The following is a 15694-nucleotide window of genomic DNA, read 5'->3' as shown; positions in this document are numbered from 1 at the left end:
ATAAAGAAAATGTGTTGGAAGTGGTTCAGAGAGGATTTACTAGATTAATACCTGGAATGAGCAGGTTGTCTTGTGAGGAAACTTTAGACAGACTGGGCTTGAAACAAACTGGAGTTTAGAAGAGTGAGGGGTGACTTGGTTGAAGTATATAAGATCCTGAACAGTCTTAACACAGAAAGAATGTTTCTTCTTGTGGCTGAATCCAGAACTAGGGGTACGGTTTTAAAATTAGGGGTCGATCTTTTAGGACAGAGCTGAGGAGAGTTTTTTTCTCTGAGGGTTGTGTAACTTTGGAACTCTGACTCCGAAGGTGGTGGAGGCGGGCCATTGAATATTTTTAAGGCAGAGTTAGATAGATTCTTGTTAGGCAAGGGAATCAAAGGTTATCAGAGGTAGACGTGAACGTGGAACTTGAAACACCAGCAGATCAGCCATGATCTTATTGAATGGCAGAGCAGGCTTGAGGGGCTGAATGACCTACTTCTGCCCTTATTTTGTATGTTCGTATACCAAGAAGAGGAATGAAATAAATTTTCAAATTAATGCTATGACAATGCTTCTTTTTCTTACCTGAACAGGTTAGACATTCATCAGTGTTATCAGAGAGGAGATCCAATGCTCCACCTACAACATCTGGGACCTCCGGGGACATCGTCTGGCTACTCTCAGTTAACTCTGTCTACAAGAGAAGCTCCTCAAACTCTGGGTCTTGTTCCCAAGAGATCAGTGTAAGCTCTGCTGTGCCACTAAACAAGAGAGACTGTATTCCTGTACAGGGGGCAGGTAATTATTCACCTCCACATCAGCAACTGATCCCTGAATTCCCATCTTTCTGCATCCAGCCTCCACACACACACCAGTGAGTTCAGACTGCAGAGAGAAGGATTAAATGTTTAGACTGTGACAAGAGCTTTAAAAACACACATTCACTGATGCTTCACCAGTGCAATCACTCTGGTTCCACTCCATTCATCTGCTCTCAGCACAGGAAGATGTTCAGGTGACTGTCTATCCTGCTGCAACACCAGTGAGTTCACAGTCAGGCGAGGTCAATCACCTGCCCCATGTGTGGGGAGGGATTCAATGATTCATTGAACCTGTTGACACACCAGCAAGTTCACACTGATGTAAGATCTTTTAAATGTCTGGATTGCAGGAAGTGTTAAAAATGTTCTATTGAACTGATGTGCCATCAATGTGTTCACATTGACGAGAAACAGTTAAGGTGCTCTCACTGTAGGACTGGGTTCAGGTGATCATGTGAACTCAGATTCCACCAGTGTACTCACACTGGGGAGAGACTGCTCACCTGGTCCGTATGTGGGAAGAGATTCGCTCAATCATCTTACCTGCTGATACACTAGTGAGTTCACAAGTGACTCCAGGGGTTTGATTCTTCTGTTATTGCTGCCATTAATCACATCCAGGACTGAACCATGTTCATTCTGACTGTTGGGGTTTGCTTCTGTTGATGTTAAAAATCCATGTAACTGGGTTGGAGTTTAATATTCCGGGTAAATGTCAAATAAGTCAGCTATATTTCAAGCACATTGTTGTCGATTTCTGTCTTTTCCACCTGAATGTTCAACATCACCTGGCTGAAGCTCAGAAAAGACAATCTGTCGGGAGGATCATATGGCAAGAACAGAAGGTCGGCCTGGGCACTGTCCTTCAGGGTCACACTTAGAGAGACAAACAGCACTTTGTTCTCTCTCATCTCTCTTAACTGACAGCAAAGTCCCAATGAGGGTTAAACCTGACATGTGTAAGAAATGTGTCCCAGCCACTCTCTTCCATGCTTCAGAGCTCCTAGACACGGAACAGAAGGCTGTGTTTAGAGCCCGGAAGAACAATGGTGAATTCTTGAAATTGCTGTCAGACCAGAGATTGGTGTAAAACTGATCTGTTCCTGACTGAAAGTGAAACGGCAGGTTTAAGTTGAATATGTAAATCGGTAATCAGGCTTTCACAATGAGTCAACACAGGTTCCAGCCCGCCAGATCCATGAGTTGTTACAGAACTCGCTGCTCCCTTGGTCCTTCTGCCTTTGCATTCCCTTCCTGTTGGTTTCCAGAACAATTAATCACCTCTCACCATTACCCTATCAGATGGAGTTCTGGGCTGGCAGGAAGAAACAAAGTTGAGATCATGAATCTGAATTGGGAAATAAAATCAGATAAACATGATTATATGTTTAAAGAAAACCATTTAAAAGTAATGAAAATAAGTATTGCTATCACTACATTCATTTTGTGCATGATGGGTAACGAGTGGGAGTAGATAATATTCAGTGTTTTGTACCATTTTAATTTTCAATGAGTGTGACACATAATCTTTCCATTTCTTGACTGCACTAATACCTGGAAACAAAAATAGAATTACCTGGAAAAACTCAGCAGGTCTGGCAGCATCGGCGGAGAAGAAAAGAGTTGACGTTTCGAGTCCTCATGACCCTTCGACAGAACTTGAGTTCGAGTCCAGGAAAGAGCTGAAATATAAGCTGGTTTAAGGTGTGTGTGTGGGGGGCGGAGAGATAGAGAGACAGAGAGGTGGAGGGGGTTGGTGTGGTTGTAGGGACAAACAAGCAGTGATAGAAGCAGATCATCAAAAGATGTCAACGACAATAGAACACATAGGTGTTAAAGTTAAAGTTGGTGATATTATCGAAACGAATGTGCTAATTAAGAATGGATGGTAGGGCACTCAAGGTATAGCTCTAGTGGGTTTTTTTTTTAATAATGGAAATAGGTGGGAAAAGGAAAATCTTTATAATTTATTGGAAAAAAAAAGAAGGGGGAAACAGAAAGGGGGTGGGGATGGGGGAGGGAGCTCATGACCTAAAGTTGTTGAATTCAATATTCAGTCCGGAAGGCTGTAAAGTCCCTAGTCGGAAGATGAGGTGTTGTTCCTCCAGTTTGCGTTGGGCTTCACTGGAACAATGCAGCAAGCCAAGGACAGACATGTGGGCAAGAGAGCAGGGTGGAGTGTTAAAATGGCAAGCGACAGGGAGGTTTGGGTCATTCTTGCGGACAGACCGCAGGTGTTCTGCAAAGCGGTCGCCCAGCTTACGTTTGGTCTCTCCAATGTAGAGGAGACCACATTGGGAGCAACGAATGCAGTAGACTAAGTTGGGGGAAATGCAAGTGAAATGCTGCTTCACTTGAAAGTAGTGTTTGGGTCCTTGGACGGTGAGGAGAGAGGAAGTGAAGGGGCAGGTGTTGCATCTTTTGCGTGGGCATGGGGTTGTGCCATAGGAGGGGGTTGAGGAGTAGGGGGTGATGGAGGAGTGGCCCAGGGTGTCCCGGAGGGAGCGATCCCTACGGAATGCCGATAAGGGGGGTGAAGGGAAGATGTGTTTGGTGGTGGCATCATGCTGGAGTTGGCGGAAATGGCGGAGGATGATCCTTTGAATGCGGAGGCTGGTGGGGTGATAAGTGAGGACAAGGGGGACCCTATCATGTTTCTGTTCCGATGATGCTACATTCAAAAACAGTTCCTCTGACATGTCCTCCTTCTTCCTTAACCGAGGTTTTCCACCCACGGTCGTTGACAGGGCCCTCAACCGTGTCCGGCCCATCTCCCGCGCATCCGCCCTCACTCCTTCTCCTCCCTCCCAGAAACATGATAGGGTCCCCCTTGTCCTCACTTATCACCCCACCAGCCTCCGCATTCAAAGGATCATCCTCCGCCATTTCCGCCAACTCCAGCATGATGCCACCACCAAACACATCTTCCCTTCACCCCCCTTATCGGCATTCCGTAGGGATCGCTCCCTCCGGGACACCCTGGGCCACTCCTCCATCACCCCCTACTCCTCAACCCCCTCCTATGGCACAACCCCATGCCCACGCAAAAGATGCAACACCTGCCCCTTCACTTCCTCTCTCCTCACCGTCCAAGGACCCAAACACTACTTTCAAGTGAAGCAGCATTTCACTTGCATTTCCCCCAACTTAGTCTACTGCATTCGTTGCTCCCAATGTGGTCTCCTCTACATTGGAGAGACCAAACGTAAGCTGGGCGACCGCTTTGCAGAACACCTGCGGTCTGTCCGCAAGAATGACCCAAACCTCCCTGTCGCTTGCCATTTTAACACTCCACCCTGCTCTCTTGCCCACATGTCTGTCCTTGGCTTGCTGCATTGTTCCAGTGAAGCCCAACGCAAACTGGAGGAACAACACCTCATCTTCCGACTAGGGACTTTACAGCCTTCCGGACTGAATATTGAATTCAACAACTTTAGGTCATGAGCTCCCTCCCCCATCCCCACCCCCTTTCTGTTTCCCCCTTCTTTTTTTTTCCAATAAATTATAAAGATTTTCCTTTTCCCACCTATTTCCATTATTAAAAAAAAAACCCACTAGAGCTATACCTTGAGTGCCCTACCATCCATTCTTAATTAGCACATTCGTTTAGATAATATCACCAACTTTAACTTTAACACCTATGTGTTCTATTGTACTATTGTCGTTGACATCTTTTGATGATCTGCTTCTATCACTGCTTGTTTGTCCCTACAACCACACCAACCCCCTCCACCTCTCTGTCTCTCTATCTCTCCACCCCCCACACACACACCTTAAACCAGCTTATATTTCAGCTCTTTCCTGGACTCGAACTCAAGTTCTGTCGAAGGGTCATGAGGACTCGAAACGTCAACTCTTTTCTTCTCCGCCGATGCTGCCAGACCTGCTGAGTTTTTCCAGGTAATTCTGTTTTTGTTTTGGATTTCCAGCATCCGCAGTTTTTTTGTTTTTATCTACTACCTGGAAAGTTCAGAGTGGGTGAATACGGCCTATCTCCATCAGATGGGTACCAAAGCACATGCAAAGGAATCCGCCTCCAGTGCCGGCCTTCCAGCGCGGAGCACGCAGGAAGCTGAGCGCAACCTGAGTAACAGCGAATGAATAATTATAAATGATTGGGGACTTCCAATGGCAAGGACCTTACCCAGCATTCCCCGCGGTGCAGAATGTCCTCTATTCAGAGCAGGGGACCTGTACGCATGCGCAGTGCCGCCCAGTACTCCGAGCAAGCGCAGGGTGAGCGATGACGATGGGGAGACGCTTATTTGTCGATCGGCAGCCGGTAAGAGGCGGCGGCGGGGGAGGGGAACCAGCGGGTCGGCGGGGAAGGTTCATTAACACCCGGTGTAGGCCGCAAACCCTCAATGAAAACCTGGAGTTCCCGCGTCTGCAGCGCCGGGCTTTGAACAGGGAGTAGGCCCAGGTTGGCGGCGGCCATATTGTTCCAGTGCGGAGCAGGGCGCATGCGTGGCTATCACGGTGACGTGCAGAGAGTGGGCGGGGATTCGAGGTCTAGTGACCAGGAGAGAATGTGATCGATTCATTGATTTTATTCTCACTCTGCAGACAGAGGCTGAAGAAGTGAACCTAGCCAGAGTAGGTGGAGCTGGTGGGATGGGGTTAGATTTCAGTACAGGGAGGAGTGAGAGTGTGTGCCATGGGAATTTACAGCTTTGGTGCAACGAATGAGGGAGAAAATATTGCACAGAAACTAGAATTGCCTGTTCTGCATTTCTGTCCTGCACGTGCAGTGATGACTTTTATAAATTCCTTTCACAGGGTATTAAAAGGGAAGATTTACAGATGGGAAACTCAAATCAGGTTCACAACAAGATCTGATAGAGTCGCTTTTTATATCAGAACATGAATATGGTCGGCCTTTGAATGTACAAGGAGAGATGTTTGCCTGTTTTGTCACTGAGAAAGGGTTTTAACTTCAGTTTGATTGCCTCCGACTGCTGTGGCCTTTGTATGATTCTATTCCCTTATAAAAGCACCGAGACACACACGCCCGAGTGTGAGTACTCCAGTACGCTCACAGCTTTAACCAGTTACATGTTCTGAAAGAACATTGCACTATTCACAGCAAGGGGAAACTACGCACATATTCCGTGTGTGGATAGGCTTCAACTGATCATCTAACCTGAAGAGACACAAGGACACTGGCACCATGGAGAAACCGTGGAAATGTGAGGACTGTGGTAAAGGATTCAATTATCCATCCCGGCTGAAATATCATCGCCACAGTCACGTTGGGGCTGAAATCATGGAGAAACCATGGAAATGTGAGGAGTGCGGTAAAGGATTCAGTTATCGATCCATACTAGAAATTCACCGACGTATTCACACTGGAGAGAGACCGTGGAAATGTGAGGAATGTGGGAAGGGATTCAATTATCCATCCCTGTTGGAAAACCATCGTCGCAGTCACACTGGGGAGAGGCTATGGAAATGTGAGGAATGTGGGAAGGGATTCAATTATCCATCCCTGCTGGAATACCATCGACGCAGTCACACGGTGACCGGCAGCATGGAGAAACCATGGAAATGTGAGGACTGTGGGAAAGGATTCAATTTCCCTTGCCTGCTGGAAATTCATCGACGTAGTCACACTGGGGAGAAGCCGTTTACCTGTTCCATGTGTGGGAAGGGATTTACTAAGTCAACCAACCTGCTGAGACACCAGCGAAATCACACTGAGGAGAAGCCATTCAGCTGCACTTACTGTGGAAAGAGTTTCGGGCAGTTATCCAACCTCACTGCACACAAGCGAGTTCACACTGGTGAAAGACCGTTCACCTGCTCCAAGTGTGGGAAGGGATTCACTCAATCAGCCAGCCTCATGTTACACCAGCGAATTCACACTGAGGAGAGGCCCTTCAGCTGCACTTACTGTGGAAAGAGGTTCAGGCAGTCTTCCGACCTCACTGCACACCAGCGAGTTCACACTGGGGAGAGGCCATTCACCTGCTCTGTGTGTGGGAAGGGTTTCACTCATTCATCTGGCCTTTGGTCACACCAGCGAATCCACACTGAGGAGAAGCCATTCAACTGCACTTCATGTGAAAAGAGGTTCAGGCACTCTTCTGCACTCACTGCACACCAGCGAGTTCACACTGGGGAGAGACCTTTTACCTGCTCTGTGTGTGGGAAGGGATTCACTCAGATCTCTCACCTGCTGACACACCGGCGAATTCACACTGGGGAGCGGCCATTCACCTGCTCCATTTGTGGGAAGGGATTCACTCAGTCTCAACACCTGCTGTCACATCAACGAGTTCACAAGTGACTGCAGGGGTTGTGTTCTGCTGTTATTGTTGCTGTTAATCAATTCCAAGACTGATTATCTGACGATGTTTGGTTTGTTTCTGCTGATGTTCATAACCCCTATAACTCTCTGCGTTTATTATTCTGGATATGTCACTGATTTTGGAGCTGCAGTTATAAAAGCACCACTATCTTTCCTCTTAATCACAAACTCTGAACAGAAACTTGATTACAATAAAGTTATGAACTTTTAATTCAATCCTAAATTGATCTTTGGGACTAATTCTACAATTCAGTGTCTGAGAGGTTCCACTCTCAACTAGAGAGTGCTGTTTAATCCTTGCTGACATTTTTTACTGACTTGCACATTACACACAGTGACACCTCCCATTATGAAACTAAATTATCAAGTAACATAAACAAAGCAGTAAAATGTTTTACAGGCACATCAAAAAAGAGGTAGTCTGTGATGTAAATTGGGCCATTAAAGGACTAGATAGGATGAAATCACAGGTAATGACAGAGCGATGGCAGGAGTATTCAATCATTGTTTGGCTTGGTGTTTCCCAGGGAGACAGAACAGGAAAACATGACATTGAATGATGAGGTGAGTAATGAGATAAGTGCATTTAAAGTCAAGGAAGAATGTATTGAATGAACTAATAAAACTCAAATGAGATAAAGTGGCTTGGATAGATTGAATCCACATATTTTAAAAGAACGTAGGGAAGAGATAGCACAGGCAGTACTGCACATAATTCATTCACAGAAGGTGTAGTGCCAGGGGTATGGTGGATAGCTGATGTAATTCCTAATATGCCCCATAATAGACTAATGAATAAGGACAGAGATTGTGGAGTCAGGGGACACGTGGCAGAATGGCCTGCTAGCTAGCTTCAAGACGGAAAGCTGTGATTAGGAGTGACAGAAAGTGGGAAGCTGTGTTCTACAAGGATCAGTGCTGGGACGACTGCTGTTCACAATTTACATTAACAATTTGGAATCAAATGCACAGTTTCTAAATTTGGGATGGCACCAAACTGGGGAGATAGTCAGTCCTGAGGAGATCTGCAACAAGAGACAGGCGGACATTAATAAACTGCAGAATTGACAAATAATTGATGCAGAGAGAATGTTTCCTCTTGTGGAGAGGAGCATTACTAGAGGTCATCAATATGAGATAGTCACCAAGAAATTCAATAGGAAATTCAGAATAAACTTCTTCACTTGAAAGTGTTAACAATATGAAACGTGCAACTACAGGGGTTGGTTGAAGTGATTACTGTATATGTTTTATGGGAAGGTTTGACAAGTATATGAGGGAGAAGGAAATATCGGGTTACAGTGATTGATTTCGAAGTGGAAAGGTGGGAGGAGGTTCAAGTGAACATAATACCAGCATGGACTGGTTGGGCTGAATGACCTACCTCTGTGCTGTATACCCTGTGTAAAGCTAATCCTATATAAAGCTTCAACTGATTATCCGATCTGGAGAGACATAGCAACAGCCACAACAGGGAGAAACAGTGGAAATGTGGGGCCTATGAGAAGGGATTCAGTTCTGCATCCCAGCTGGAAACTCATCAGCGTAGTCACACGGGGAGAGGCCATTCACCTGCACCGCGTGTGGGAAAGATTCACTGAATCACCCAGCTTCCAGAAACACCAGCGAGTTCACACTGGGACAAAACTGTAAAACTTCTTATAATAAGTGTGGCAAGTGATTCAGCCAGATATCCAGTTGCCAGAAACACACGTGAAATCATACAAGGAAGATGTCACTCATTGACTCCATTTATGGGAAAGGATTCACTTGTGCATCTGGCCTCACTGTCCATCAAGTTGTTCACTCTACTCTCACTGTGTGAAAAGATTTACAAGCTTTAAAGATCTGATGAAATACCAACTCATTCACACTAGAGAGAAACCATTCACCTGAACTGAATGTGGGAAGGGATTCACTCAGTCATCCAACCTGCTGACACACCGAGTTCACATCTGACTGGATTGGTTGGATTCTGCTGTTATCCTGGCCTCTCTCTGAGCCTGAACCAAACTGTTCATCACCTCAGTGTCAATTTCACCCTGAGCTGATTTTCTGACCCATATCTGCTCCATCACCAAAGCCGCCTACTTCCACCTCTGTGACATCTCCCATCTCTTCTCCTGCTTCAGCCAATTTGCTGCAGAAGCCCTCATATTCCTGCCTTTTCTCCCTCTGGTCCCAACTATTCAAAAGTTCTCCTAACATTCCTTTCATATTCCAGCTGCTGGAAATACACTGCTGCTTGTATCCTAACTCAAAGTTAGTGCCATTCACCCATTACCTCTGTACTCACTGCCTGGGTGCAAAGCTCTGGATTCTCTCCCTAACCATCTCAACCTTTGTAACTTTCTCTTCTCTCCTTTAACAGGCTCCTTAAAACCTGCCTCTTTCACCCCGTGTTTGGTCACCTGTCCTGATATCTCCTTTTGTGTCTTGGTGTTGAGGTTTGTATGATAACGCTCCTGTGAAGCACCTTGGGATGTTGAATGTGTTAAAGATGCTATATAAATAAAAATTGTTATTGCTGTTGTTAATCACATTCAGGACTGAACTATCTTCATTCTGACTTTGGGAGTTTATTGCCACTGATTTTAATAATCTATACCTAACAGGGCTGGAGTTTAAAATAAAAACAGAATTACCTGGAAAAACTCAGCAGGTCTGGCAGCATCGGTGGAGAAGAAAAGAGTTGACGTTTCGAGTCCTCATGACCCTTCGACAGAACTTGCGTTCGAGTCCAAGAAAGAGTTGAAATATAAGCTGGTTTAAGGTGTGTGTGTGGGGGGCGGAGAGATAGAGAGACAAAGAGGTGGAGGGGGGGTGGGGGTGTGTGGTTGTAGGGACAAACAAGCAGTGATAGAAGCAGATCATCAAAAGATGTCAACGACAATAGTACATTAGAACACATAGGTGTTAAAATTAAAGTTGGTGATATTATCTAAACGAATGTGCTAATTAAGAATGGATGGTAGGGCACTCAAGGTATAGCTCTAGTGGGTTTTATTTTATATTTTTTTTATATATATAATGGAAATAGGTGGGAAAAGGAAAATCTTTATAATTTATTGGAAAAAAAAAAGGGAAGGGGGAAACAGAAAGGGGGTGGGGATGGGGGAGGGAGCTTACGACCTAAAGTTGTTGAATTCAATATTCAGTCCAGAAGGCTGTAAAGTCCCTAGTCGGAAGATGAGGTGTTGTTCCTCCAGTTTGCGTTGGGCTTCACTGGAACAATGCAGCAAGCCAAGGACAGACATGTGGGCAAGAGAGCAGGGTGGAGTGTTGAAATGGCAAGCGACAGGGAGGTTTGGGTCATTCTTGCGGACAGACCGCAGGTGTTCTGCAAAGCGGTCGCCCAGTTTACGTTTGGTCTCTCCAATGTAGAGGAGACCACATTGGGAGCAACGGATGCAGTAGACTAAGTTGGGGGAAATGCAAGTGAAATGCTGCTTCACTTGAAAGGAGTGTTTGGGTCCTTGGACGGTGAGGAGAGAGGAAGTGAAGGGGCAGGTGTTGCATTTTTTGCGTGGGCATGGGGTGGTGCCATAGGACGGGGTTGAGGAGTAGGGGGTGATGGAGGAGTGGCCCAGGGTGTCCCGGAGGGAGCGATCCCTACGGAATGCCGATAAGGGGGGTGAAGGGAAGATGTGTTTGGTGGTGGCATCATGCTGGAGTTGGCGGAAATGGCGGAGGATGATCCTTTGAATGCGGAGGCTGGTGGGGTGATAAGTGAGGACAAGGGGGACCCTATCATGTTTCTGGGAGGGAGGAGAAGGAGTGAGGGCGGATGCGCGGGAGATGGGCCGGACACGGTTGAGGGCCCTGTCAACGACCGTGGGTGGAAAACCTCGGTTAAGGAAGAAGGAGGACATGTCAGAGGAACTGTTTTTGAATGTAGCATCATCGGAACAGATGCGACGGAGGCGAAGGAATTGAGAGAATGGGATGGAGTCCTTACAGGAAGCAGGGTGTGAAGATTTCCGTATCTCTCTGTTGTCTTGCTCACCTTCTTTGCTTTCCATTTCCCTCCTAGTGTTTGACAAGGTGTTTACTAAAACCCGCTTTCACAGCCATATCTCTTTTCTCAGTGACTGTCTCCGTCTCCGACTTACCCCACGTGGATTTCAGTTTGTTGTGATTCTCTCCTTCCTTACTCCAGATTATTTCAGTTCTCAAACCTTCAGTTACAAGTCCCAGCTCCCCAAACCAGTCACTGAATTTCCTTTCCCACCACAGTGTTAATTCCCTCTAATAATCCCTGCTGTCTGTCCTGAATGTTGTAAATGATGAAGATGAACAACATCTGCAGAACCTGGAAGTCTTGTTCCCAGCATTCCTATCGGTGGAGAATGTCCCAGCGCAGCAAAGCGAACCAGTGCGCATGCGCAGTGCGGATGATGGCGATGTGCAGCTGCTTAATTATTGCTCTCTGCAGCTGGTAAGTTTATTGGGCGTCGCAAAGGGAGCGATGGATGCAATGAGAGGGTGAAAATGCTTCATAAGCACTCAGGGTAGACCCTGAACCCCGAATATAGAACCAGCGGCCCCACCTTTTCCCCGCCCGGGTCCCCAGCTGTGGATCTTCTCCGGATCAGAAACCCGGGTTTAACGGCCGCCATTTTGAGAGGAGGCAGAGTGCGGCAGGAGCGCATGCGCAGCCTCCCTGGGCCCAGGAGCGAATCGGGAGCGTCTAGCTCAGCCCCGCCCCTCGTTCACTCTGATTGGTGAAAGCAACAGGTGGGCGGGGCTTCAGGGTCCCACTGACCAGGAGAGAAAACGATTGATTCATTGACAGCTGTACTGTCGGGTTTCTTTATAAAGGTTGCAAAACCCCGCAGCTTGTTAGGGATGGAGGATACAGTAAATCAGAGATAAGAGTTTGGTGTGAAATTAATGGTCTGTTGTGAAACAGGAGGTCAGGATTACAGACAGAAACAACAACAACTTCTATTTATATAGCACCCTAAATCATCCTAAACATCCTAAATCACCCCAGTGAACTTCACAGGAAAATTATAAAGCTAAGTGTGAGACCCAGACAACGTAAGAAGATGTTAGAATAAGTGAGCAAAATTTTGGGCAAAGAGGTTGGTTTTAAGGAGAGACTTAAAGGAGGAAACTGAGGTAGAGAGAGACGGAGAGGTGTAGGGAGGGTATTCCAGAGTTTGGGGCCGAGGGAACTAAAGGCACGGCCACCAATGGTGGAGCAATTATAACAGGAACCCACAGGAGGCCAGAATTATAGCAGCTCAGGTGTCTTGGAGGGTTATGGGGTTGGAGGACATTGTAGAGATATAGAGGGATGAGGCCGTGGAGGGATTAGTAAACGAGAGTAAGAATTTTAAAATGAAGAGTTTGCTTGACTTGGACCCAAGGCATATCAGGCCTTGCAGGGATGATAGGGGAACAGGATGTGATTTAAGACACAGACAACACTTTGGGATGGCTATAAGTTTATGCATGTAGAATATGGGGGAAAGCCTATCTCTAGTTGAACTAATTTATTAAAAAGATGCTGAAAGAATTATCCAACACTTCACAGAATCACACAGTGCAGAAGAAGTCCTTCGGCCCATTGAATCTGCACCAACATGTGAGAAACACCTGACTTACCTACCTAATCCCATTTACCAGCACTTGGCTCATAGCCTTGAATGTTATGATGTGCCAAGTGCTCATCCAGGTACTTTTTAAAGGATGTGAGGCAACCTGCCTCTACCACTCTCTCAGGTGGTGCATTCCAGACCGTCACCACCCTCTGGGTAAAAAAATTTTTCCTCACATCCCCCGAAACCTCCTGCCCCTCACCTTGAACTTATGTCCCCTCGTGACAGACCCTTCAACTAGTGGGAACAGCTGCTCCCTATCCACCCTGTCCATGCCCCTCATAAGCTTGTACATCTTGATTTTGATTTCAGGACAGAGAAGAGGGAGTGTGTGGGACAGGGTTTCGCAGCTTTGGTGGAACAAGGGAAGAAAAAATGTTTCATAGAGACTAGAATTGTCCGTTCTGACTTTCTATCCTGTACTAGCAGTGATGACTTTTATAACATCCTTTTACAGGGTATTAGGAGAGGATTTGCATACAGAAGACTCAAACCAAACACATCAAGATCTGACAGTCACTCGATTAATCAGGGCCTGAATACCATCACCTTTGAATGTGGGAGGAGAAATGTTTGTCTGTTTTGTCTGTGGGAAAACATTTCAAACATCAGTGACTGGGAAAGCACCGAGACACACACACACCCGAGTGAGAGTGTTCCACTGAACTGACTGTGGAAGGAGCTTCAACTAGTTACGCAGCCTGAAAATACATCTCACCATTCACAGTGAGGAGAAAATATACACGTATTCTGTGTGTGGACGAGGTTTCAGCTGATCATCCATCCAGGACGGACTCAAGGACGTCCGTACCATGGAGAAACCGTGGAAATGTGAGGACTGTGGGAAGGGGTTCAGTTACCCATCCTGGCTGAAAAACCATCGGCGCAGTCACACCAGGGAGAGGCCGTTCACCTGCTCCGAGTGTGGGAAGGGATTTACTCGGTCATCCCACCTGCTGACACACCAGCGAGTTCACACAGGGGAGAGGCCATTCATCTGCTCTGAGTGTGGGAACGGATTCACTCAGTCATCTGACCTGCTGAGACACCAGCAAGTTCACATTGGAGAGAGACCGTTCACCTGCCCTGAGTGTGGGAAGGGATTCACTCAGTCATCCACCCTGCTGACACACCAGCGAGTTCACACTGGGGAGAGACCGTTCACATGCTCAGTGTGTGGGAAAGGATTCACTCGGTCATCCCAACTGCGAACACACCAGCGAGTTCACACTGGGGAGAGGCTGTTCACTTGCTCCTTGTGTGGGGAGGGATTCACTCAGTTATCCCAACTGCGAACACACCAGCGAGATCACACTGGGGAGAGACCGTTCACGTGCTCTGTGTGTGGGAAAGGATTCACTCGGTCATCCCAACTGCGAACACACCAGCAGGTTCACAATCGAGCGAGGCCATTCACCTGCCCTGTATGAGGGAAAGGATTCACTGGGTCCTCTGACACAGTAAAGCACCAACGAATTCACACTGAGGTGAGGCCATTCAGCTGCACTTCCTGTGGAGAAAGATTCAAGTCTTCGTCAAACCTTCTGAAACGCCAAGGAGTTCAGACTGGGGAGAGATCTTTCGCCTGTTCCAAGTGTGGGAAGGGATTCACTCAGTCATCCTAGCTGTTCACACACCAGCGAGTTCACAAGTGACTGCAGGGGTTGGATTCTGCTCTATTTGCTGCTGTTAATCACATCCAGGACTGAACCACGTTCTTTCTGACAGCTGTGGTTTGTTTCTGCTGATGTTAATAATCCCTGCAACTGGGCTGGAGTTTAATATCCTGGATCAATAACTGATTGTGTTCTCGGGGCTGAAGTGTCCCTTTAAGAACCGTTGTCTCTGCTCTTTCGCCATAATTCAGGAACTCTCATCAGAAATTAGTTTCCAACACGATTCTGAACTTTTACTTCAATCCTAAATTAATCGTTGGTACGAACTCTACAATTTAGTGTCTGAGAGGTTTCACTGATTAACATCCCCATTTAAGAAGTGCTGATTTAATCCTTGCTGACAATTCTTACAGACTTGCGCATTACTCACAGTGACACCTCCATTATCCACCAGAAAGAAGGGAAATGGGAACTGATGGATAATCAAGAGTTCCCAAATGTTACCCCTCCCGTCTGGTACAGAAATCCCCTCGGCATGGGAATGGGGACAAGTTCAATCCAAGTAACAGACTGGAAGAAGTCGCACTTAATAGCCTTATAAAATGTTGAGAGATTCATTGTATATTACCAAAACACTCTCGCTGTTATGAAGAAATCTTCCATAGCAGCTTGCTGACTGAGAAATGGAGGACAGGCCTGTTATCTCTGCCAAGGACATGTCTCTCGCACAGGACATTTCTAATCCTGATACGATTGGGTCTCATGGCCCATCTGTAAGTGTGTGTAAAGGTTAAAACAGGCTCTTGAGAGCACAGAGATATTGACGTGATCCACACTGGCTTTCAGCCCAACACCCACACTCTGGCACACACCAGTTAACCGTTCAGAGGAGACTGTCACCACCAGCTACAGAGACCAGCGCTCACTCTGCGTCATTTGTCCGTTTGTCCTCCAGGACCAGTAAATTGTTTTCATCTGTCATGAGTCGTATTTTTTCGTGTCTGTTTAGCTTTGGCATCATATTTAAACTGTTGCTTCTCAATAAACTACTATAAATTCAATTCTGAACTCGATCCCCTTTTTAGGTAATCTGTGACTCCCGAACCTAAATCTTACATTTGGTGTTAGGAGTGGGATCACAGTGATTAGGATCATAGGCTTGAGAAGCAACAGTCTCAGTTAAATGTGAATGGAGAAGTTCCTTAATGAAGCCAGGAGTATACAATGGCATTGACACATTACAGGGAGCGACTGATGGTCTGACAGAGAAAACAGGTGGGCCGGGGGTGAGAGATATCCTGGTGCTTGGAGAAGAGTGTGACCAGGATTACGTGTATATCTGCAATAGGATTTCTA

The 15694-nt window shown here is 46.5% G+C and overlaps 2 protein-coding genes across 4 annotated transcripts; both read left to right on the top strand.

The window, feature by feature from the left end:
- Positions 1-622: 622 nt before the first annotated feature.
- On the top strand, positions 623-9610 carry LOC121270504 (gastrula zinc finger protein XlCGF8.2DB-like). 3 transcript variants are annotated; one of them, XM_041175843.1, is made up of 2 exons: positions 623-783; positions 5586-9610. In XM_041175843.1, the coding sequence occupies exon 2, from the start codon at positions 5977-5979 to the stop codon at positions 7093-7095; it is 1119 nt and encodes a 372-aa protein (XP_041031777.1). In that variant the 5' UTR covers positions 623-783; positions 5586-5976; the 3' UTR covers positions 7096-9610. The 3 variants fall into 3 exon arrangements, with proteins under 3 accessions (XP_041031777.1, XP_041031778.1, XP_041031776.1); XM_041175844.1 differs by having other exon boundaries at positions 635-728; XM_041175842.1 differs by lacking the exon at positions 623-783 and adding an exon at positions 5022-5088.
- Positions 9611-11506: 1896 nt separating this feature from the next.
- Positions 11507-15399, top strand: LOC121270519 (gastrula zinc finger protein XlCGF7.1-like). The gene is given in 2 exon segments (XM_041175880.1): positions 11507-11554; positions 13180-15399. A coding segment is annotated over 1 exon segment (813 nt). The 5' UTR covers positions 11507-11554; positions 13180-13534; the 3' UTR covers positions 14348-15399.
- The last annotated feature ends 295 nt before the right edge of the window (positions 15400-15694 follow it).

Source organism: Carcharodon carcharias, chromosome 27, assembly GCF_017639515.1.
Source record: "Carcharodon carcharias isolate sCarCar2 chromosome 27, sCarCar2.pri, whole genome shotgun sequence".
Taxonomy (NCBI): Eukaryota; Metazoa; Chordata; class Chondrichthyes; order Lamniformes; family Lamnidae; genus Carcharodon; species Carcharodon carcharias.
This window is presented reverse-complemented; position numbering and strand designations above follow the sequence as displayed.